General features: G+C 36.4%; 1 protein-coding gene across 3 annotated transcripts in view; it reads left to right on the top strand.

Annotated features, from left to right (window-relative positions):
• Window positions 1-25,024, top strand: part of LOC107742290 (diacylglycerol kinase delta-like) — an 87,844-nt gene that overhangs the window by 51,479 nt on the left and 11,341 nt on the right. Inside the window, exons 1-20 of one of the 3 annotated variants that reach the window (XM_016555198.1) lie at window positions 1,492-1,736; window positions 12,454-12,564; window positions 12,677-12,757; window positions 12,956-13,060; window positions 14,030-14,162; window positions 14,453-14,559; window positions 14,643-14,768; window positions 15,017-15,119; window positions 16,293-16,452; window positions 16,711-16,819; window positions 17,409-17,548; window positions 17,656-17,740; window positions 17,893-17,978; window positions 18,088-18,187; window positions 18,440-18,644; window positions 19,023-19,121; window positions 21,394-21,484; window positions 22,990-23,097; window positions 23,298-23,394; window positions 23,624-23,731. In XM_016555198.1, the coding sequence (XP_016410684.1) occupies window positions 1,560-1,736; window positions 12,454-12,564; window positions 12,677-12,757; window positions 12,956-13,060; window positions 14,030-14,162; window positions 14,453-14,559; window positions 14,643-14,768; window positions 15,017-15,119; window positions 16,293-16,452; window positions 16,711-16,819; window positions 17,409-17,548; window positions 17,656-17,740; window positions 17,893-17,978; window positions 18,088-18,187; window positions 18,440-18,644; window positions 19,023-19,121; window positions 21,394-21,484; window positions 22,990-23,097; window positions 23,298-23,394; window positions 23,624-23,731 (2,331 nt within the window). In that variant the 5' untranslated portion in view covers window positions 1,492-1,559. Of the gene's footprint in view, window positions 1-1,491; window positions 1,737-12,453; window positions 12,565-12,661; window positions 12,758-12,955; window positions 13,061-14,029; window positions 14,163-14,452; window positions 14,560-14,642; window positions 14,769-15,016; window positions 15,120-16,292; window positions 16,453-16,710; window positions 16,820-17,408; window positions 17,549-17,655; window positions 17,741-17,892; window positions 17,979-18,087; window positions 18,188-18,439; window positions 18,645-19,022; window positions 19,122-21,393; window positions 21,485-22,989; window positions 23,098-23,297; window positions 23,395-23,623; window positions 23,732-25,024 lie in introns of those variants that run through there. The other 2 variants (XM_016555197.1, XM_016555196.1) reach the window with 2 other exon arrangements.

Genomic DNA, 25,024 nt, shown 5'->3' with positions numbered 1-25,024 from the left:
ACAAAACACAGAAAAAAATCACTCACTGCTCTTGACTGATGAACTTATCATCAGTCCGTTGCTTTAAAAAGAAGTATAATTGATGTATATAGTGTTTTATTTTAACTTTTTGGCCTGTGCTACAAAACTTTCAACCTCTGTAGCACCAGTGCTATGTGAAAAAAAAGTGAACGTACAGCCCTGCTTCTAGGTATGTTCCACAGTCAAGATGTTTACTAGATATTTCTGAATGTTCCATATGTAGGTTTGTTTTGGAACAGACTTGTGTGCTTCAGAAGACAAATAGGAAATATTTATTCCTCACCGGCTGCTCTTTCATAGCTCAAAACATTTCTTGGAATTGAAAAAAGGATCAACTTTGTCTTAGCTGTTTCTCTAATGTAGGGCAGGGGTTTTCAAACTGGGATCTGCAGAAAACTGTTAAGAGACAATAATAATAATATAATCATGAGATTAATCACTAATTATTTTATTCCTGACAGTTCAAAGTAAATAATTTGTGATTAATTTCATAGTTTCTAATCCAAAATATGTATAGCGTAGAATGTAATTATTTTCCAGATGATATCAGATACATGTTTATACTGTTTTTATTTTTAATTTTATGTATAAATGGGTCTTTCTACACGTAAATATAGATGCATAAATATACTATAGGATTGAGTTCTCTCAAAGAGATTCTCATATTTCAACTTTCAAATGTTTGAAAACTCCTGCCTTAGGAGAAATAAGATACTAAAAATATACACTGTAAAAAAAATCAAGTTATAAATAAACAAATAAATAAAAACAAAGAAAGATTATTGGAGTGCATTTTACAAGAAAATACTTTTTTTTCACTTAAAAATTTGTGTGTTACTTGCTGTGTGTTTCTTTATAATTGTTTGTGAAATTTATTAGCAATTTATTTAGCAATTAGCTGAGTGTTAATTGTATTTACACAGTTTTTTCGGTGTAGATTTATAAAAATGAATGTATAGCATAATGTGTCTTTGCAAATTTGAGCACAATTTGAGACATCTCTTCTAAAACTTTCAAAGAAATGTGTGATTATTATTATTATTATCTGAAAAAAAAAATCAGAAAATCAAAAGACATCTTGCAACAGTCTCCTCTCGCTCGCCATTCTCCAATTAATCTCATTGCTTTTTAGGAGAAGCCGTTTTATTTGTGGATTTTTGGTTCCCACAGGATGGTTCATTATCACAGTTGAACATTCATGTTTGCAAAGGCCTCATTGTCTTTTTTCTGTCCTGATCCAACAGGAACATCTGTCTTGGCCTATAGCTGCTTGGGATTTTCTGTGGTTCTGTGAATAGTGATGCTTATCAAACAAGTTTATCTAGTTCTCAATATAGACCTTCACATGCCTCTGTGTGTTTTCATTCTCAGACGGTAGGTCCGGGTGTAATAGGATGGGCGGTCTTATTACTTCACCTGTAAGAGGAAGTTCTTTTTAAAAAGAAGGTGTGTCTTTCAGGTGCAGCCAGAAGGAAGTCAACGTGTTCCTGTGTGTCTGTAAGTGTGTGTGTACATGTCGATGGCTGAAGGGACCCATCATGCCCAGGCTGTGTCCAGGCAGTGTGTGTTGCTTTGCCCCGCTCTTATTCGGCTGTGATGGCGGTGGGAAGGGAGATGCCAGCTGCTTAAGAGAAGAAGACTTTTTGGACACCACCTCCAGCAGTTCAGTAAGAACAACAGAAGGACAGACAGTCAGCAATAGTGTATTCTCACAGGTTTGGATAGGCTATTCCATTTAATTCCACTTGACTTTGTGTAGTTTTCACTAGAATGAGCACTGCATACTGTGTTTGTGTGATGGTATATTAGTGATAATCTCATTTTTTTTTGCTTGTGAGGCAGAATGTCTCATCCCGGTCGCATCCGTTTGGTGATCTCTTCCTGTCAGCAGATGATTCATGATTGGCTTTGTGCATATGTGTATTGGCTTAGATTTACTGTATATGAGAGATGATGCAGGGTGTGTATGTGTGTGTGTGTGTGTGTATGTGTGTGTGTGCAGGTCATAAGGTTTATCTGGGTTAGCAGGACATGCTCGTTTGTGCTGATCTGATTACCGAGGCATTAATGCAAAGCCTGTAATAAATAACAGAACTGGATGGTCTGGACAGTTAAAGACACACAGACACTGTTATTATCAAATGTATGTATATGTATAGCAATGATTGCATGGGAAAATCACCACTTTACATTTACAGTTATGCATTTAAGAGATGCTTTTTGTCCAAAGCGACTTTGTCACAGAGCCATCAGTATGCCAGGTTTGTATTCAAATAAGATCTTTTTAATATCTCAATGTTTCTCCTATACAGACATGAGATTAAATGGAGGGCTTCTGCTTCTCAGATTTATTATCCTCAGACAAAAGTCCTTTTCAATTGGAGCTCGTCAGGTAAATTCAAACATGTCTGTGCTTTCTCACACAACCTCAGGAAAAATAACAGCCCAGACAGGAATGTCGGTGATTGCAGTATGTAATTTGTTTGCAGTGCTTCCCATTTATTTTGACCTCTGTTGAATACAGAACACATCCTTTATCTGTTTACCAACTTTCTTAGTGAAATAACAGCTTGCTGTTCACGTCCCGTTCAAATGTAAAAAGAAAATGAATCCATAAGGAATATCCAGTCACAGACGGGGTCATACCTGACTGCACAGCACAGAGTATGATCCTAAAATTAATTAATTCCTTCCTTAATTATGTACATAATGTACATGAAATCACTGAGACCTAGGTTAATAATGGTAACTGAAACATTTGTTTGACAGACTAATCCCAATTTAAGTGTGCTAAAGACCTTGATAATCTTATATCCGTATCCTCTATGGAAGAGATCTCAGTAATGTCAAACTGTGCTCTGATTTGCCAAGATGCCAAAACATTTGTCAAACATTTCCAACACTAGATTATGTGAGCTATGCTAACCACAATCATTTTAGCTCTGTCCTCCTACTGTATGTCGCTAATTAAGATATTTTTTGTTTCTTTTTTTGGCATGTTATTGCCACTTATTTTAGAAGAAGCTTCTAAATTGACTCTTAAATGAAATCTTAGAGAGCCTGATGTCTTAAGCTATGCATGAGCAAGCTGATTAAAATTAGTCAAACTAAAACTGATACAAAATGTAATTAAGGCTACGTAGAAACAGCTTGTAACAAAATTATTGCAACTTAAAATCAAATTAAAATGAAAACTGAAAAAATGAAAGTTAATTCAAAATGTTTATAAAAACTGAGTATATAAATAATAGTAAAATTGCACTTTTATTAGACCTATGAATTAGCATTTCTCTGTAAAAAGGAACATATCTGCCTCCTGACTACTCGATTTCCGTGTTTTTGTCACAAGATAATGAGGAGACATCTTTGAAAGCCTGTTGATGGAGTTCTGTGGCCATGTGTTATGTAGGATTAGCATTTATCAGCTCTCTCATCTCCGCTGATCCAGTCGCCGGCCAAAAACCCATCATACCATCGACCGCTGAGTGTTCTTATGTGTCCTGGCGGTCTGTAGATTGGACCACATGTGTGTCTACATGCACATATTACTCAAACACCACTTCCTCTTGAGGTCTGCAACACACCCTGTGGTTGCAGCTAGTGTTGCTTTCGTCAACGAAAATTATGACTAAATATCGTCGTCAACGAACCTTTATCACGTGACGAAAACGAGACGAGACGAGACGAAAATGCTGGTCATGTGACGATGACTATAATTAAATGTATAATGCAATATCGTTGACGAATAAAAACGAGACTAAATGTGGTTTACAAAATAAAAACTATGCTAAAATGTCTCTTCATTTTCGTTGACCAAAACGAGACGAAACGAAATGTTATAACGTTATTTCGTCTCGTTTAGTCGCGTTATTATTATTATTATTATTATTTTGCAGTATTTCTGTTTCCTGTGTCTCCCTTCAGGGGCTGCATCAGGTCGCACTGCGCAGACGCAGGCGACGTCACTTCCTCAAGCCCCACTCGAGGCATTATTTAGAAGACGACAAAAAACATAGTTAAGTCTGACACAGAGAAAGGGACCGATGGCCGGCCAGCCGGGGTTCGTCTTTATTTAAATTTATGTGTGTGTACTTCTAACATGTTTGGTTGGTAAAATAAATGTTGTAAATTCAAATCAGAGCGTCTTCCGTGTCTGGAATGGATGAAAATGCTCAGACTTTTAGTTGACTGAAACTTGACTAGACTAAAAAGAATATGAACGTGACTAAAACTAATAAAAACTAAAATGACAGTTTCACACAAAGACTAGACTAAAACTAAAATTAAAACAGGCCGCCAAAAACAACACTAGTTGCAGCTCAAAATGCATTCATTTTTAGCATAAACACTAATATCTAAAACAGTAGACTAACATGGATGCAGCATTAGATGCTCTCTGGGGTGCATGGGGAGTATATCTATCACTTGACCGTTTTGCCGTTCAAAGAACTCTCTGTCTTTAATGTTCATCAGTCTCTGGCGGCTAAGTGTTTTTTCTCTTTTTCTCAGCCTGTGATGTTGCCCTGGTTTTAAAGTTTGAATTAAAGTAACAGTTCACTCAAAAATGAAAACTTTACTCACCCTCAGGCCATCCAAGATGTAGATGAGTTTTTTCTTCATCAGAAAAGATTTGTTTCTTACAAACACACAGTTTTTACTTCACAAGATGCTAAATGATGGACTGGAGTTGTGTGGATTAGTTGTGGATTATTGTGATGTTTTTATCAGCTGTTTGGATTCTCATTCTGACGGCACCCATCCATTACGTAACAAGTGATGTTATGCTATCCCTTCTGATAAAGAAACACACCCATCTACATCTTGGATGGCCTGAGGATGAGTACATTTTCAGCAAATTTTCATTTATGTGTGAACTATTGCTATTTTAACCATATTCAAAATTCGGATGAGACCAAATATAAAGGTTTTGAATTGCCCATTGTAAAGCCCATATCAATGAATATGAGGGCTATCCATATCCATGGTTACAATACAGCCCTTCGTAACATATTCGCATTCATTATAGCGATTTAGTGTGTCACATGATGTGTTTATTAATCATTCAATAAAACTAAGATGCTAAATGGTGTGTGATTTGCACAGTATGTGTGCAGCAGTTCTCATTAGCACATTGCATGTGTAGGATTTGACACCGTTACTGAATGAGTCTTGGCTTCTTCAGGGTGACACCACAGAGGTAGTAAATTCTCAGGCTGTGTGATTTAGTCTGTAATTAGCTGTACACACACACTCATAGGCTGTACTGCAGGGGCTGTAATCAGTTCATTAGGTTAATTACTAGCTGTGAAAGGGACTCGTAGTCTCTGTGGGCGCTTTGGGTAATTGGTCTGGCTCTAACTCAACTTTAACCAGACTGTGCCATCTAACCCAGACTGTCTCATACATACTGTTGACACTGCACGTTAATCCCATCTGATCTTTAGAAGTGTCATTTTGTACAATAAGTGATGCAATCTGATCCGTTTGTTCAGACTGTGTAGTCAATGTCCGGTATATCTGCATCAGTTGCTATAGCTGTGATTTTCTTACATGACAACTGAGAGCTGCTGTTAGGGAGAAAGGAAAAACAGAAATTGTGCCTCTACTCACACGGCACATGAGAGAACACAGTTGACAGGCATTACTGTATTTATACTTTCATGCATAAGATTCTATATGAGAAAAGTGTGAGTGAATATGAGTGTATTTGAACACAGCTCTAGACAATATTGAGCAGTTTGTATGATATTACAAAAAGGTCACAAAAGCTTTGTGTGGAGAGGAAAAACAAATTTTATGCCATTCACAAAACAAATATTACTTGAAATATGGCCTTTCAGAGACATATTATAAAAATAGATTTCAATCAGATTTCTAACTAGATATGGCTATGAATTAGATGTTTTACTGTTTGTAAAAATCTGATTTTGTTTGGTTCTTCGCTACAGACAGATGAGTCAGATATGGCCAAAACATCAGATTTTTCCTGCCTGTCTGAACAAAGCTTCAGAGAGCTCAGTTCTGTTTGTGTGTAATTTTTTATGAAATGTCTAGAAGGAGGTAAATGGATGTTTTATATCTGCATCAACAAGGGATTTCTTAAGGGAAAACCCAGTCTGTTGTTTTGATGATTAATATCTGTGTTTAACCAGGCTTTGCTGAACAAAGATAGTGTCTTCATTAATTTTTATAGAAAAATGTAGCAACAGTGTTGACCTGTGCTTCTGGATAGTGTAGCTTATGGCCCTGCATGCTGTTAGTGCCGCACAGTGTTTGGCCACGCCTTTGGAACACTGCTTGTTTGAATGACAGCTCATTGGTGTTTCCATGGCAACTGATAGATATGGGTGATTGGCTGAAATTGGGCTATTGCTCTGATTGTGTTCAGCCATTGTAAGATATACAAGCAGTGTTATTTTTTTCCATCAAGGTCAATAGGAGCATGTTAAGTTTGTACTGTAACATATGTTAAGCATTTGGCAGCGGGTCATATGTCTCACTCGCTCTGGTTGATTTCTTCTAAATGGACACTTAATTAAGATTTATTGCATTTGATTTGTTTATCTATGAGGATATTTTCTGAATGGACAAGCGATATATCTTGGAGTCGTATAATTTGTTAATGATGCTTTTATTGCTTGGGGATTCAATATTTTGAAGATCATGCTATGCTTTCTTTTTCATTTTCCCCATTGTCCCCTTGCATATTTAGTGGAATCATCTTTCTGTCTCTCTCTCTTTCACTATTATAAATTGCATAGCCTAGTTTCTGAGCTGGGTTGGAGATGAGTTATTGAGTCATATTATGAGGATAATGACACATGATTGTCCTGATAGCTGCATTGCTTTGACTTAAAAAGCCACTCAAATCCACTTTAACAGCAATTCAAAGGTCAGAAGATGACTTATTTATCCCAATAGTTAAAAAAAAAATTTAAGTAGTTCAGTAGTATTTCAAGGCTTTGAATTTACAACGATTGCAGGGAAATTCATAAGCAAAAGCCATATTTTACAAAAAGGTAGGTTAATTTCAGAGCAGAGAGAACTTGGGGAATGTAATTAGACTGAACGTCTAAAGATTGAATTGTTTGTATTCACACCACAACAGCGCCACAAAGCCATGCGTTTGCATGGGAACAACAGACTAGTGGATCTAATCAGGAGGCCAAGGTTTGGCTGGTTAGCTTTGCCTGTTATTTCCTTCTGGTAGATGGTGTAATGACATCATTATGGGGCCAAAAACATCTTTCTTTCAAAGGTAGCCATGTACAAGTGACTGGCTCAAAGAACAAAACAAAAAAGCTTCAAAAATTTAATGAAAATGGCAGCATCCAGGTTGTGTACTTCCAGGGCTGCATACACTATCCAAGCAATTCCCATTGACATAAATGGGAATGCTGACGGGTAGCTCTCTCTAGGTTTTATACCTACTTGGATCTAATCAGCTTTGCTGAAAGGAATCATGGGATTTGTAGTTCCAGCTCTATGTAGGGCATTGCAGAGGCACTGTGCCTTCAGATGAGAGAGAGGACAAAAGAGGAGGATAAAACAGAGAAAGGAGGAGAGGATGACAGAAAACAGGGAAAGGAATGAACCGGGTGAGCCGGAATGACGCAAGAAAGAAGAGAGAAAGGAGGAAGAGAACAGCAGGGTGAATACAGAAGCTGAGGATTTGAGAGGAACTGAAAAGAGAGAGAGGGGAGGATTAGAAGAGGAAGAGGAGATTAAACAAAAATAGCAATCATTGTGTGAGGATGTCTGTCCTTAGAGTCACCAGCTGACATCACTCTGTCTGTGTGTGTGTGTGTGTGTGAGAGAGAGAGAGAGAGAGAGTGTGTGTTTGCTTGCACACTGTGACAGATCAAAGATGTCCTCATCTTTGGAACCAGCTCTGTTCTGAAAGGATGGCATGCTGTTAGTGCCGCACAGTGTTTGGCCACGCCTTTGGAACACTGCTTGTTTGAATGACAGCTCATTGGTGTTTCCATGGCAACTGATAGATATGGGTGATTGGCTGAAATTGGGCTATTGCTCTGATTGTGTTCAGCCATTGTAAGATATACAAGCAGTGTTATTTTTTTCCATTAAGGTCAATAGGAGCATGTTAAGTTTGTACTGTAACATATGTTAAGCATTTGGCAGCGGGTCATATGTCTCACTCGCTCTGGTTGATTTCTTCTAAATGGACACTTAATTAAGATTTATTGCATTTGATTTGTTTATCTATGAGGATATTTTCTGAATGGACAAGCGATATATCTTGGAGTCGTATAATTTGTTAATGATGCTTTTATTGCTTGGGGATTCAATATTTTGAAGATCATGCTATGCTTTCTTTTTCATTTTCCCCATTGTCCCCTTGCATATTTAGTGGAATCATCTTTCTGTCTCTCTCTCTTTCACTATTATAAATTGCATAGCCTAGTTTCTGAGCTGGGTTGGAGATGAGTTATTGAGTCATATTATGAGGATAATGACACATGATTGTCCTGATAGCTGCATTGCTTTGACTTAAAAAGCCACTCAAATCCACTTTAACAGCAATTCAAAGGTCAGAAGATGACTTATTTATCCCAATAGTTAAAAAAAAAATTTAAGTAGTTCAGTAGTATTTCAAGGCTTTGAATTTACAACGATTGCAGGGAAATTCATAAGCAAAAGCCATATTTTACAAAAAGGTAGGTTAATTTCAGAGCAGAGAGAACTTGGGGAATGTAATTAGACTGAACGTCTAAAGATTGAATTGTTTGTATTCACACCACAACAGCGCCACAAAGCCATGCGTTTGCATGGGAACAACAGACTAGTGGATCTAATCAGGAGGCCAAGGTTTGGCTGGTTAGCTTTGCCTGTTATTTCCTTCTGGTAGATGGTGTAATGACATCATTATGGGGCCAAAAACATCTTTCTTTCAAAGGTAGCCATGTACAAGTGACTGGCTCAAAGAACAAAACAAAAAAGCTTCAAAAATTTAATGAAAATGGCAGCATCCAGGTTGTGTACTTCCAGGGCTGCATACACTATCCAAGCAATTCCCATTGACATAAATGGGAATGCTGACGGGTAGCTCTCTCTAGGTTTTATACCTACTTGGATCTAATCAGCTTTGCTGAAAGGAATCATGGGATTTGTAGTTCCAGCTCTATGTAGGGCATTGCAGAGGCACTGTGCCTTCAGATGAGAGAGAGGACAAAAGAGGAGGATAAAACAGAGAAAGGAGGAGAGGATGACAGAAAACAGGGAAAGGAATGAACCGGGTGAGCCGGAATGACGCAAGAAAGAAGAGAGAAAGGAGGAAGAGAACAGCAGGGTGAATACAGAAGCTGAGGATTTGAGAGGAACTGAAAAGAGAGAGAGGGGAGGATTAGAAGAGGAAGAGGAGATTAAACAAAAATAGCAATCATTGTATGAGGATGTCTATCCTTAGAGTTCCTCTGAGTCACCATCTGACATCGCTGCGTGTGTGTGTGTGTGTTTGTTCTGTCACAGTGTGCAAGCAAAGATGTCCTCATCTTTTATGAATGGAACCAGCTCTGTTCTGAAAGGATGAAGTGAGTGATGTCTGGGTCTGGTGCTTGTCTCGGTGTAGAGGGAAGCTTCACTGGCAGATATACAGAAGTTTAGACTCTCACACCTAAACTTGCACACACTTATTTGTTTCATTTTATTACACACACACATACACCTTTTTTCTTTCTTTTTTCTTTTAATTGAACTTTGTTGTTTTCTGAGCTAATTATATTTTCTAGAATACAAATATATTACCTTGTTTCCATAATGTAATTGATTTTAGATGTTTTCAAGAAAAATAGCAAAACCTGACCCACACCCACATTCACGTTAACCTGCTAAATGAGGATATACGTACAATAGACTTCTGTTATTTTTATATAACTATTTTATATAAATACTATTAAATATGACTACAAACTAAAACAATCCCTAAATCTACTCCAAGAAACCATTATTTAATTCTTTTGTAAATGGTTTTTCCAATTGAAAATGACCTCAAAATGAAAATGTCCTCAAAGGGAGCATTTGACAGATTTAACTACCTTCTGTTGGCCCCACACACATACATTTATGAGCTCTGCTGGGAGTCATGGTGGAGAAAATGAGACACCTGTTGAAAGGCATGTGGAGAATATAATCGCCTGCAAAAGTGACTCAGAGGTTACACTGACATTGCTGCTGAAAGTGGCTCAAATCTGATTCTATCCCCCTATCCCGCCCCCTCACATGTGACCTAACCTTCAATTAACTTTCCATTTTTATGTTTGTATGTCATGTATTGAAATACATTTGTAATTACACATTTGTAATGGTGATGATGCAATTTAGTACATTTAAAATATATTTATTAAATGTAATTTTGAATAACACACTGCAGTTCAAATTAAAATCAGATACTTTACAGTACGTTGGCTTTAGTATGTTAGTCAACACATCAAAAATACTGTAAGTATTTTTTCTTAAAGTGCAACAAAATATTATTAAAATTGTTTAAATTGTACTTGAAAGTAAAACTTAATAATAAAGACATTATTACAAATAGGGCTGTGCGATTAATCGAATTCGAATTTAAATCGCGATTTGAGACGTTGCGATTTCCTAATCGCAAAGCCTGCGATGTGGACGCGATATTACTCTGTTCCAGAGCATATGCATGACTGCTTCACGAGCGCATCTGGCAGTATGGATGAGGCTTGACGCACGCGCGCGACCTGTGTCGACTCGCGCCTGGCTCCGCGTTTAAAACGAATGTAAATTCAGTCTTTTTTTTCAGCAGGGTAATGATACCCATACTGTGCTGCACATTATTGACAATATTGAGCTGAAGCTTGACTTTGCAAATTTAAAATCGCAAATCAAATCGCAATCGCAATATCTGTCAAAAAAATCGCAATTTGATATTTTCCCCCAAATCGCACAGCCCTAATTACAAACAACACCTTTTAAAAGTATGTTTGTTAAGAAAAGCTGTGTTAAGTAAACATCTGTGGCTTCTCTGTCATTAATATTATATATGTATTTTTTTTAAATGCACTTTTAAGATTCGAAGTACACTATAAATGCATTTTCAGTACAATTAAGCACACTTATTTTTCTCAAGGAGTGTGTAAAAATGAGAATCAGGCTCTTTGACTTTTATTTTGAATATAGCCCGCGACATACAGAACATATACACACTCTTTATTTCTCACCAGACCATGCAACTCTGTTAATGAATTCACTCCCTTCATATGTACTGTACGTCATTACTCTTGGCAGGTTGCCTGGCTAGGTTACTCATGTTGATTTCCTTAATGTTTAGCAACAACACTCTCACTCTCCTTGTATTCAGAGAGACAGATACGCTGTTGTTTCTGTCCCATCAGCCTGTCTCACTGCTGACCAAGCTACTGGCGTTGTTCTGTCACGATCCGCTTATGAAATCCACATCTCACGTCATGAGAGGCCACAGAATATGCCCCTGCATGTTTAGACAAGGACAGGCTCTGTTGTAATTTGATTTTACTGTGCCACGAAGAACAGCTGTATTTGATTACTTGTTGAAAGACTTTTATAGCTTCTCTGCCATTCAGAGCAGATTGAAGCATCAAGGTTTATGATGAAAGTTAGAGATGAATTGATGACATGACCATGTTTTAAAGGTCAACGGTGAACTTTATGGAAATGTGGCAGTTCCTCTCTCAGTGTTATAAGCACTTGAGTCAGGGATGTTGCTAGGCGACAGATCAGGTTTTACTGTAAGCTTACCGTAATGCCTTTACGGTTAACCATTGTTTGTTTTTTGTGAACAATAAAGCGAGAGCAATGCAAAGAAACTCAATGGTAAATCCGATAGAGAGTCATAGATAGTTTTAATATACCAGTCCTTCAAATACCTTTCATTCATGAAGATCTACATATTTCCCATTAAATACATATTCTGACTAATTTGATTATACTTCCAGCTACCAAAAGAGCACATTTTATCATGTTTAGAACCAGCAAAAACAGCATAAATAATGTGGGAAAAGCATAGAAAATGTGGAAAAATTCCCCCAGTTCCATCTGGTCCTGGTGATAAGCCACTGTGATTGAACTACAGGATTGTTAATGCAAGTTGAAGCCTCAGGGGTTTGTGTGTGTTCATTTCTTATTATGCTTCAGTATAACAAGCAAAAGACTGAATTTCATGCATGTGCAAAAGAAGCAATTTACGCACACCAGTAAATCCAACGGGCTGTGAAGCAGCTTCTAAAAATAGCCAGTTCTAGCATGGCATGAAAATGTTTCATTATGAAAAATGTGGCAGTAGGGAAACGTGTTTGCACACACTGACACATGAACACTATTATAAAAACAAATCAAGTTGTTGTATTTGCATTAGCTGTCTTTTATGCTAATTTTTCATCTCTTTTCTCTTTCTTTGCATTTGTTTTGTAGAAGAGTGTGAAGGAGGGTCTTCTACTCAAACAGACTAGCTCTTTTCAGAGATGGAAGAGGAGGTATTTCAAACTGCGAGGCAGGACTCTCTACTATGCCAAAGATTCAAAGGTAAAAGCAGGGGTCTCTGTGTTCCTCTGGAGTAGACTGAACCTCAGGTGGTGCTGTATAGGTGCTTGTTTCAGTGTTTTTTTGGTGACAGAAACATGCTACTGTATTGCAGTCTCTCATATTTGATGAGGTCGACCTCTCAGATGCCAGCATGGCCGAGACGAGCACTAAGAACATCAACAACAGTTTCACAGTAAGTAAAACCTCTTCTCAATGGGTTTCTCAAAACCTAGTGAGCGATTTTTGAAATATGCTATCTACTGCAGGTAGGGATCTCACTGGATTTTGAGACAGCCCCATTCATTAGTTTCTTGTCATTCATTCATTCATTCATTATTTACAATCCTTTAATAGCTCACACCTGCTGTATGTCTTTGGCTCTCTCTCCTAGGTTATCACTCCATTCCGTAAGCTGATGTTGTGTGCAGAGAGCAGGAAGGAGATGGAAGACTGGATCAGTGCTTTGAAGTCTGTGCAGAAATGGGAGACTTATGAGGTTAGTGTCGAAAAACCTTCACGTTTGACCCCTCCAAAATCATTTGAAAGGTTCAGTTAATGTGCATTGATGCCCGTGACGGCTGCACATTATACAGTTTGATGTTCCTTCCCATGGATTTCTTAGTTAAGTGATCAATAAACGAAAGCAGCAGAAGTAATTGCTATAATTGTAATTGTGTTTTGGTGAAATATTGATGAAAGGAGTTAGCGTGTCAATCCATTTGTTTTTTTAAATCTTTAATGCCTTTCTTAAGAGACAATTTAATAACGTTAAAAACTCTTAAATGATCCCAAGCCAGTCTTTGTCTGTAACAGTAGCTTGTGAGGTTCTCAGCCTTTTGGACTCCAATGTCCCCCCCCCACACATAGAACTACAATAATGTTATATTCATTAAATGATAAAAAATAAATAAATAAAAGCCCACTGTGTTTTAAGATTTGTATTAATTTACATGACTTTTCCAGGTCTACTTCACATATTTACAATGAATGAAAATGAAAATGTAAATTATTTTAATTCATCTTGGGGCGGGACTATTATAGGTAACTGAAACTAAAACTAAAACAATAAAATCATTTTCATTACTTGAAAAATTAAACATTAACTGAAATGTATATAAACATACTGTATTTTCTCATTTTCATTTAGTTTAACTTGGATGTACTAAATTAAAACTTAAAAATGATTAAAAACTATAAAGACATATTTAACAAAAAAAAAGTTTTACATTTTTAAGTAAAATTAAAATGAAAACAGAAAATATACACATTTCAACTAATTCAAAATATTAATAGAAACTATAATAGTATCCTGCTTATACTAAAATAACACTATCTTGAAGCCCCATTGGAGGTTAGCTGAAATGCCAAATTGAGCTCCAGCCCCCTGGTTAAGAATCACTCCTCTAGATTTTATTGGTTATGTATTTATAGTGCCATAATGCTGATATGATTGTACTGATCACAGGCCAGTCAGTTTAACATGGAGCACTTCTCTGGGATGCATAACTGGTACGCCTGCTCTCATGCCCGGCCCACTTTCTGCAACGTGTGTCGAGAGGCTCTGCCGGGGGTCACCTCTCATGGTCTTTCCTGTGAAGGTAAACATAAACACAAAGCTTTTTTATTGTTGTCTATGCTTTTCATGTTTCCCATTATTTTTGTCATTTTTTTTTTTTTTCTCTGTCATTTTTTATGATCAGTTTGTTTGGATTTCCCTTTTCTGTGCCATTTACCCTTTCATGCGTTGTTTATTCTGCTTGTAGAACCAACAATGACGTTGTTTGTTTATAGCATTATCAATGAGTCATGAAGAGGTACATTGCCCTCAGCCTGTTATCACTTTCTAGTGACGATCTGTTTAATGTCGTCTTTTCTCTGCGTGTGTTAGTGTGCAAGTTCAAAGCCCACAAGCGCTGTGCCGTACGATCCACAAATAACTGTAAGTGGACCACTCTGGCATCTATAGGAAATGACATCATAGAAGATGAGGATGGAGTAAGTGAATCTTTGAATTATACATGCATGTGGTCTCAGTGATATTCTGTGCTGTACCTGAATCAGTGTGTTTGTGTGTACAGGTGTCAATGCCACACCAGTGGTTGGAGGGGAACCTGCCGGTCAGCGCAAAGTGTGTGGTGTGCGATCGAAACTGCGGTAGCGTACGTCGACTACAGGACTGGCGGTGTCTCTGGTGCAAAGCTATCGTACGTCACCTTCCTGCCCAATTTTTAAAACCGATCACAATGCTGTGTATATCACCTACACCCACAATATAGCATCACACCCAATTCACTCTGTAGCCATAACAACTAGATACTACATAAACACCTAGAGTTTACTGGAAAGACTATGACATCATATTTATACAGGTGTGTACCTTGTGTAACCAATGTGTCTCCACTGATGGGTATGAGTAGTCAGTGATGTATCTCTATGCACTGCCTGTGTGTAGGTGCATAACAGCTGTAAGGAGCAGTTGGGAAAGGTTTGTCCTCTGGGTCAGTGTAAGGTCTCCATCATTCCGCCCACTGCACTTAACAGCATCGACTCTGACGGTAAGGGTTGCCCTGGCAACTGCATCAGCTCAGTTGTCTCCATAACGCCTGTATACATTGTTATATGCTTTTGTGTGTGGACTTGCAAGTGACATTATTTACTTGAAGTATGACCGTTAAATATACCATTATATATCTGAAGAAATATAAACTTTCTGAAATAATATTTTCTAGTTATTTAATTACTTCATATGTAATATTTAACTAGCATTCAAAATTTTGAGGTAAATAAGGTCAAAAGTGACAATAAAGACTGTTACAAAAAAAAAATTCTAATTGATGCTGTTGTTTTGAACTCTATATATACAAAAATGCATCGATTTCTACTGAGCATCTACTGAAGTGAATGTTTTCTACAAAATATTTATCAGCACCATTTTCAACTTGATAATAAGAAGAAATGTTTCTTGTGCACCAAATCAGCATATTAGAATGATTTCTTAAGGACCATGTAACACTGAAAACTGGAGTAATGTCTTCATTTTAGAATATATTAAAATAGAAAATTATTTTAAATGGTAATATTTTGCAATTTTACAAATAAATACAACGTTTTCAACATTCAACATTTTAAAAGTCTACATTAATCAAGATCTTTCGTAGGAACAAAATAATTATTCTTTATGTTAGATGAAGCCAAAAACGTAACCCAACATATAAGATATATAACGGCATACTGTATGTTAAAAGGTATTAAATTGTTTTGAATTATTGTAATGAATATTCTTCTAAAATAAATAAATAAAATCACTCTAGAGTGAGACTGATCCCACCTAGATTCAATCCACAAACATAAACAAATTGTAGCATAATGTTTTCTGATGACTTCAGTCTGGTTACGTTTTGGATATTTTTTCTGAAATCAATGACCAGAAAACAACGAAACAAACAAACAAAAAACTTACAAAAGTACTATGACAGTCATGGTATCCTTGTACTGCCATGATACATATAAAAATGCACTTTCAATTTTTAAGTTAGTATTGCCATTATCTTCTTCTACATTTACAACAGAGACATTGTTAAAGAGACAGTGTTTAAAGCTGGTTACATTTCCAAACGTGACATCCCTCCCAAGTTCTTCTCCTCTCCTCTCCTTCTCTCATTGCCACTCTCTCTCCTCCCTCTCCAATCCCTCCATTGTCCCTCTTCATCAACCCTTGCCTCCTGCAGGCTTCTGGAAAGCCACCATTCCATCCTGCTCGAGTCCTCTGCTGGTGCTAGTGAACAGTAAGAGTGGTGACAACCAGGGCGTGAAGTTCCTGCGCAGGTTTAAGCAGCTACTAAACCCGGCACAGGTCTTTGACCTCATGAATGGCGGCCCACAGCTGGGGTGAGGTTAACGCCCGCTTATCACACACTGCAATAGCAATTAAAAGGCTTTGTAAAGCAATAAAAGAGTCAGGAATCAGTCACAGTAGCTTATACGAGCTTTTACAACAAACAAACATTTTTATTTGATAACTGTAACATTCTGTGCTTTCAAACTTTGAAAAGTATCCTGACATATTTTAACATACAGATTTGTTGGCAAAGTGAATTTGCACTCTGAACCATATTTGTTGTTTTATATTTTTGTTTATGTATACAGGCTTCGTCTCTTCCAGAAGTTTGAGACCTTTCGTATCCTGGTGTGTGGTGGAGATGGGAGCGTGGGCTGGGTTCTTTCTGAACTGGACAAACTCAGCCTGCACAAACAGGTCAGAATAACCAGAAAAAGAGTTCTTACATTTTTATAAAAGATTATGAAAACAATCATTGTTTTAGAATAGCGTGCACTGGTGTTAAAATAGACCACTACCATTCAAAACTTTCTTTTTTTCTGAAAGAAATGCATTAAATTCATCAAAAGTGACTAAGAATACATTTATATTACAAAAGAATTCTGTTTCAAATAAATATGTAATGCTGACAAAAATGATCATGATTTCCATAAAAATAAGTAGCTGTTTTCATCATTGCTAATCATAAGAAATGTGTCTTTAGTACCAAATCAGCATATTAGAATGATTTCTGAAGTGTTGTGTGACTGAAATAATGCCTGCTATAAAATTCAGGTTTGCCGTCACTGGAATAAATTACCTTTTAAATTATATTAAAATAAAAACTGCTATTTTAAATGTGAATAATATTTCACAATATTACTGTTTTTACTGTATTTTTGAACAGAGAAGTGCTTGGTGAGCATAGAAGACTTTTTTCAAAATCTTACAGACCCAAAAACATTTGAACGGTAGTGTACTGTACATACAGTAGGGTCACATCTTCATTGTGTTGTGTGTGTAACAGTGCCAGCTGGGCGTGCTTCCACTGGGCACAGGAAATGACCTGGCGCGTGTGCTGGGCTGGGGAGGACTGTGTGATGATGATGCTCAGCTGCTGCAGATACTGGAGAAACTGGAGAGAGCTACAACCAAGATGCTGGACAGGTAAGAGACAGAGTAAAAGAGAGCGATTGAACGAATGAACGAATGAATGAGTGGATGATACTCTCATCAAACTTGTCTCTCTGTTCCTGAATGTGTGTATGTCACAGATGGAGTGTGATGACCTATGAAGTGCCCACCAAACAGACTCCAGCTATCGTAAAGGAGGAGGATCCATCAGACTCTCCCTTACAAGTAATCTTGTAACAATATTTCACAGTATTGCTATTTTTACTGTAATTTGATCAGATAAATGCAGCCTTGGTAGACCTTCTTTCAAAAACATTACCAACCCCAAACCTTTGAATTCAAGTGTAAGTTGTCTAAATGATGTTTTTGAAATCCAGATTACACAATATGCTGATTCTGTTGCCACTCACTTGACCAAAATCCTGGACTCTGACAAACACAGTGACGTTATATCATCTGCTAAGTGAGTATAAAGATGGTTTGTGTGTATGGATGTGTTGTGAGGGTTATGTTTATTTTATTTAAAACATATTTTAAAAATCCTTTTGTCTTCCTGTCTCTTTCTGTCACAGGTTTCTGTGTGGAACAGTTAATGATTTTGTGGGTGAGGTCGGCAAAGCTTATGAACGGGCCACAGAGAATAAAGAGGAGGCTGATGTTATGGCAAAAAAGGTAAACCTTGAGGCTTTTTAAAAATTAAATGATGAGCCCAAACGTGTAACGTGTAAATTGTTAAATAAACAGACAAATGATGAGTTTAATGAACAGTCAAACTAAATGAACATTCATAAAATGAGTGAATTAACAGTCAAGAGATTACTTAAATGAACAGATAAATACACTTAAATGAAGAGTCAAATTAATAGTCCTGTTCTTTATAAACAAAAAAAACTGTTTTGATTTGTGCTGGTGTGTCTCTCGCAGTGTGCCATGTTGAATGAGAAGCTGGACTCTTTGGTTAAGGCTCTCAGTGAAGACGCCAATGCCCAGCTGGTACCATCCGGGTCCATCTCACCAGACGAGAGCGACACTGATCAGTCCAGACCCTTCAGATCAAGAGAGCAGCTGATGCTGAGGGCCAACAGCCTGAAGAAAGCACTCCGACAAATCATAGATCAGGCAGAAAAAGGTAATTCTTCACCGTATGTGAGTGGAAAGTAACTGGATTTTGGGCCAGTATTAGATTACATAGAATAAACTTCAAGTCAAACAAATCATTTATATATTGTAGAGTGTTGTAGAGTATTGTAAGGCAAAGCTATTGTACTTCATTAAAATAATTGTTAAAAAACAACACGTTCAAAACATGCCCAGAGAGAAAAACATGAAAAGGCTTTAATAAAAAACATTTTAGCTTTTCGTTTCTGCCGTGTTTGTCTTGATTGTATTTAAATAAGGTAAAAATGAAATCTATTGTTTGCAGATGTACAGTACAGGAATGACACAGCATGTTACAGTGGCTACTTGACCACTTCAGTCAATATTTAATTAGACTGTTTTCTCTCAGTGGTGGATGAGCAGAACAGACACACCCAGGTGCAGAGAATGTCGTCCTCCTCATCAATCAAAAGAGGCAGCAGTGAGGACCTCAAGGAGGCGGAGCCACGTGAGTAATAAACTCAGTTTATGAATGTTAATACTGTAGATGGTACCTGGTAATTAGATCCTTAGAGTTTCTCAATTAATCTTTTCACTGAAAAGTTTTTCCTCATCTGTGGCTCTGAAATTTTATTCACACCATTGGCATTTGAATATATGGCAGCTGTTCTTAACAAAATAGCGAATCAAATTGCAGTTGGCCTCAACCTGTGCTTTATTAAACCACCCACCACAGTCCCTAAATGAAACCCAACAGTTAAAGAATCATTACTCATTTTGTGAATATGAAGGTTTGCTGTACAAATTAATACTAAAGAGCATTTCCAATACACTTGGCGTAAAAGTAAACATATACTGTAAATTAGGGGTGTAAAAAAATTAACAATATGTGTGCAGAATGTCCTGGTGGGCACCATTGCTTCAGTTAAATTGAAGCAGAAACTACATCATGCAACCCAGACACTGTCTAGAAAAGGTCGTCCCTCAGAACTGTCTGTGTGAGCAGGGAGATGGAAAAAGGAAAAGGCCAAGGATCACTTGAAGGAGCAACAGAGTTAATTAACATCAACTATATCAACATGCATAACACTGCATTAGCTCACATAAAGGGCAGCACTAAAGAATCCATTTTCCATAAGAACTTGTGTTTTATTTGTAATTCAAATTCTATTTTCACTGACATTATCAAAATAATTTTCTAATCTAATTTTTAGACAATACTGTATTTCCTAACATAAATCACTGCCACATGAAACTGATTTAAGTGTTTCTGAGTCCTTTGGACAAAAGAAAATCAGCTTTCACTGTTGTTAGTTTACTAAAATTCTCTCTTGTCCGTGTTGCTCAATTAATGTAAACAAGTAAATTTGAATTAGCCTTTTCAAAGAAAATAACTAGCTTCACTTGACAAGGGTTTGTTCTGTAAATTAGAAATTGAAAAATAAATTAATATTTAATAATAAACTTCACTCATACAGTATGAGGAGTAAGTGTTTATTAATTTGTCTGTTTTTTTGTGTGTTTTTTCACAGTGAGATCTGTTAGTATTTAATGTTCTGTTATGTCTGAGTTTTGGGGGGTTACCACTGCACTGAGGAGTAGAGCTTGTGATTCGGTTTTCCTAACATAAATCACTGCCACATGAAACTGATTTAAGTGTTTCTGAGTCCTTTGGACAAAAGAAAATCAGCTTTCACTGTTGTTAGTTTACTAAAATTCTCTCTTGTCCGTGTTGCTCAATTAATGTAAACAAGTAAATTTGAATTAGCCTTTTCAAAGAAAATAACTAGCTTCACTTGACAAGGGTTTGTTCTGTAAATTAGAAATTGAAAAATAAATTAATATTTAATAATAAACTTCACTCATACAGTATGAGGAGTAAGTGTTTATTAATTTGTCTGTTTTTTTGTGTGTTTTTTCACAGTGAGATCTGTTAGTATTTAATGTTCTGTTATGTCGGAGTTTTGGGGGGTTACCACTGCACTGAGGAGTAGAGCTTGTGATTTGGTTGAGGATGGGATAAAGAACATTAAGTCTATATTTGTGCAGTATGTTGCTTTATTTAAAAAGCAATAACTGCATATGCCATTGCAGTGATAGATGCTTTACTTTCTTAGACTCATTCTTATATTTAGTTAAAAGGAAGCTGTAGGCTACAAGAGATTTTTTCAGGTTCACAAAGTGTAAATTTTATGGAGTTCAGTGTTTCATTTAGTTTAAATAAATGTTGTTTCTCTTTTTTAGTACACTTTAAATCTGTTCATAGTACTTATACATTTTAAAACTCAAATGATTTAAGGAAATCAGTTTACCCAAATTAAGTAACATTGTGTTTTGAGTCAAGTTTGAATTAAAACAATCACTTTCAGTCTTACACTACTAAATTTAAGTACACTAGTTATAATTATAGTAAATACTGAATAATTTTTAAGGTGTACATCGTACACAAAATAATTGAAACTACCACAAAATACCTATTAGCATGAACCTCTAAAACTTCAAATATCTAAAAGAAGATTATCTTTGTTCATTCAACCACTTACCTAAAAAGAAAAGTACATTCAAAAGCTCTTTTTGAAGAGTGCTTTGTTGTCCATTATTATTATTTATTATTATTGTACTATTTCTATTGTACTTTCTTTCTCTTCTAAAGGCTGCATCTCTCCAAGAGTGCTTTGTTGTCCATTATTATTATTTATTATTATTGTACTATTTCTCTATTGTACTTTCTTTCTCTTCTAAAGGCTGCATCTCTCTCTATCCTTTAATTTCATTGACAGGTCAAAACACACTGAGTCCAACCACTACAGCCCCTATTTTACTGGAGAAGTCAGAGAGCTTCAGCACTGTGCTTTTCTCTGAAGACTCTGTGTAAGGCCATGCAAACACACACACACACACACGCACACACGTGTGCATTAAAGAGCTCTTATCTTTCTCCAGAGAAGTGCCGTAATGACATCTGAGGTTCCAGTAGCTCTAAAACCATGTTGACAGTGTAATATCCCACAGTGTGTTTGCTATTCCACTCACTGACACACTAGTCCAACACAGTCTCAGTGGACATAAATCTGTTTTCATATCGAGTCCTTCATTCGACTCGTTTCACTGACTCTCAGAGATTATCTTTGGTTGCTGCACTCTATGACTGTGCTTTGAAACCAATAGTGAACTGCATGTCTAGACAGTGTTTGTGGGCCTCATAGGTGCATTTGAAAGTTCAAAAACCTATATGATGCCCAGAAATGCAGCACATTACGTTTTTAACCACAGCCTACTGTATATGTTTCCAGGACTCATGTTTACAATGTTAGCATTATTTACTTAATTATAGAGATCAGTTTTAGATTAGCTGAAAATAAGTAAAGACTGCTGTGCATGGCATTGCAACACTATGGAAATCTACACATTTCATCATCTGTAGAATTACATTATTAGCAGTAGATCAGGACATACTCAAATTATAAATTGTGATACTGATAGTGTGTGCATTGTACAAATCATGAAGCCCCAAACAGCTAAACTCAACCGTGGAGATAAATACAAGGTCAAAGGCTATAGCTCACCATATTGCCACCTCTGTATAATATGAGTGGCTCTTTATGAAAAGATATGGACAGTAAATATAAAAAAATACAGTATTTATAAAATTTCCTATGCTCATCAAGGCTGCATTTGTTTGATCAAAATACAATAAAAACAATAATATTGTGACGTATCATTACAATTTATAATAAATGTTTTCTACTGTAATTTATTTTAAAATATAATTTATTTCTGCCATGGCAAAGCTGTATTTTCAGCAGCAGTCTTCAGTGTCACATGATCCTTCAGAAATCATTCTGATAATCTTATTATCATTGTTGAAAACAGTACTGCTGCTTAATATTTTTGTGGAAACCATGATCTATTTTTGAGGATTCTTTGATGACTAGAAAGAAGAAAGAAATCTTGTAACTATGTAAAATGTCAATTTTGATCAATTTAACGTGTCCTTGCTTTATTTTAATTTCTTAATAAAAAATTCTTACTGAGCCCAAACTTTTTTTGTACAGCAGTGTATATATTATATAATGCTTAATAGAGTATTAGAAGCACAGCGCTTCTCATATCCATCATTGAAATATACTTGTCTAACAAACCCCAAACCCTTCACCTTTGTCACATTGCCTGCAATTTCATCTATAGATAAATAAATACATACATAAATAAATACATAAATAAATAAATATAGATTTTCATTGTGTTTATTGTGAACAATGTCAGTATGGTGAACACAACTACTTTTGCTGTTCATTTAGCACTCCAAAAATGTTTTTGATTCGTAAGTGACTCGGCTTACACACATTCATCCTGCTTGTTTCTTTGTTCCACAGGCAGTGCTCAGAAAAGTGTGTGATGAATAACTATTTTGGCATTGGGCTGGATGCCAAAATATCTCTAGAGTTCAACAATAAGAGAGACGAGCACCCAAAAAAGTGCAGGTAAGAGAGAAAGAATATTTAATGATTGCTGAATAGAGTTCACTTCACGCAGAGAAGTGGCATTACTAGTTATAGATGTGCTTTAATAATTTGTTTTTATTCAAGGCACATCTGATTTTTTCTGTTATCCTGTTTTTTTGCCAAATGCTGTGCTTATATAATGTTGACTGAAACTGTGAAATCTTCGATGTTTTTAACAGTAGTCGCACTAAAAACATGATGTGGTATGGAGTACTAGGGACCAAAGAACTGGTGCAGAAAACCTATAAGAACCTGGAACAAAGAGTTCAGCTGGAGGTATGATGCTGACATATGGGCTGAATGCATTTATCTCTTTCTGATCTTAAATGGAAAGTGAAAGCACTCTTTGTGCCATTTACTTTACTTCACTTCACACACTGCTGCTCTACATGCACATGTACTGTTCATCCGTGTAAGAGGTCATGGTTTCATGTTTCAAACATTTTTCTGAGACGCTGTACATCATGTAACCACTCTCTTTTTCTCTTTCTGTCTTTGTGTGCAGTGTGATGGAGTGCCCATGTCCTTGCCAAGTCTTCAGGGCCTTGCTGTTTTGAACATCCCCAGCTATGCAGGAGGCATTAATTTCTGGGGTGGCACCAAAGAGGACAATGTGAGTCCATCAATGAAACCGAATTTCAGTTCAGCACTTATAACTTTACTTTCCAGAGGGCAGTTCAGTTCAACAAAGTGAAAATCATCTCAGAGTTGAACAGATGAATGTGTGCCCTGCATTTATCTTCAGTGCATCTCTTTAATGTTTTGAGCTGTCAATAAGCAATGGCTCCTGGCCAGAGTTTCTTCCTGCAGATATGACTTTCAGAATGCATCAACCACATTTACAGCCACTCATCAATCCATCAATTCCCTTTCATCATCATTTTTCAAGAACAAATTGTCAGTGCGATAAAGTGCGTTGTGGCGTATAAACAAGAAGCAATATGAAACCAGTGTGGAGAGCAAATGATGGAAAATAGAACAAGATGAGAATGTTAAACAGCACTGAACACAGTACAAATGCAATAAGTGTGCTAATATAGAGTGCACTGAAGACTAGTAAATAGATATATTTTATGTTCTTGCTCATGCAATATTTCTTAAGTATGCCATGTAATAGGTGCAAAAAAGTGAAATATATATATATATATATATATATATATATATACATAACTGGAGTGACTCTGTTATCAGATCTATCCAACTCGCATTACTGTAACAGATTCTTTCCTGTAAAGTGTATTTGTCTAACAAAGAGGGATATCATGATGTCATTTCCCAGCAAGAGTCAGGGTGTACATAAGACATCTGGTCCTTCCTGGGTTTCATGTGATTTTGTCGTAGTTTCTTACCTTAAAACAGTGTTTCCCAACCTTTTTTTTGTCGCGGCACCCTTTGGAAATTTTAACAAACTTGTGGCACCCTACAAAATTAATTTTGTCAAAATATTTGAATTTCTAACTTCGATATGATAATTTGAAAAGTATAGATATTCGGTACAACAGGGAAGAACTGCAGAATATAATGTCATACAGATATTTTTAATATTATTAAAAAATGTTGTCCATCAATGGTGGCAATCAGTAGGCTAATTTCTAATGAAGACAGCAATTTATATGACAGATTTTAATGTAGGCCTTTATTCATATGTAAACATTGTGAGATAGCTAGTTATAATGGTAATTAAATTTACAGCTGGGTAATTTTGTTGCAGTAGCACGAGATAGCTTGATTTCAAACTTTGAACTGAATAAAAAATGACAAGTAAGCAGACAGTAATAAAATAAGAACAAATAAAGAAATTACTAATGATAGCACAAATAAAAAAAAATCAAGATAGGTCTACAAATGAAATAAATAGCTTTTTAGTTTTTCAAGTAGGTCTAACAGTAGGGTTAAGATATTAAAA

Source organism: Sinocyclocheilus rhinocerous, unplaced genomic scaffold (assembly GCF_001515625.1).
Source record: "Sinocyclocheilus rhinocerous isolate Xijiao unplaced genomic scaffold, SAMN03320098_v1.1 scaffold75, whole genome shotgun sequence".
Taxonomy (NCBI): domain Eukaryota; kingdom Metazoa; phylum Chordata; class Actinopteri; order Cypriniformes; family Cyprinidae; genus Sinocyclocheilus; species Sinocyclocheilus rhinocerous.
The sequence above is the reverse complement of the archived record's forward strand: the minus strand, read 5'-3'. Positions and strand labels throughout refer to the sequence as shown.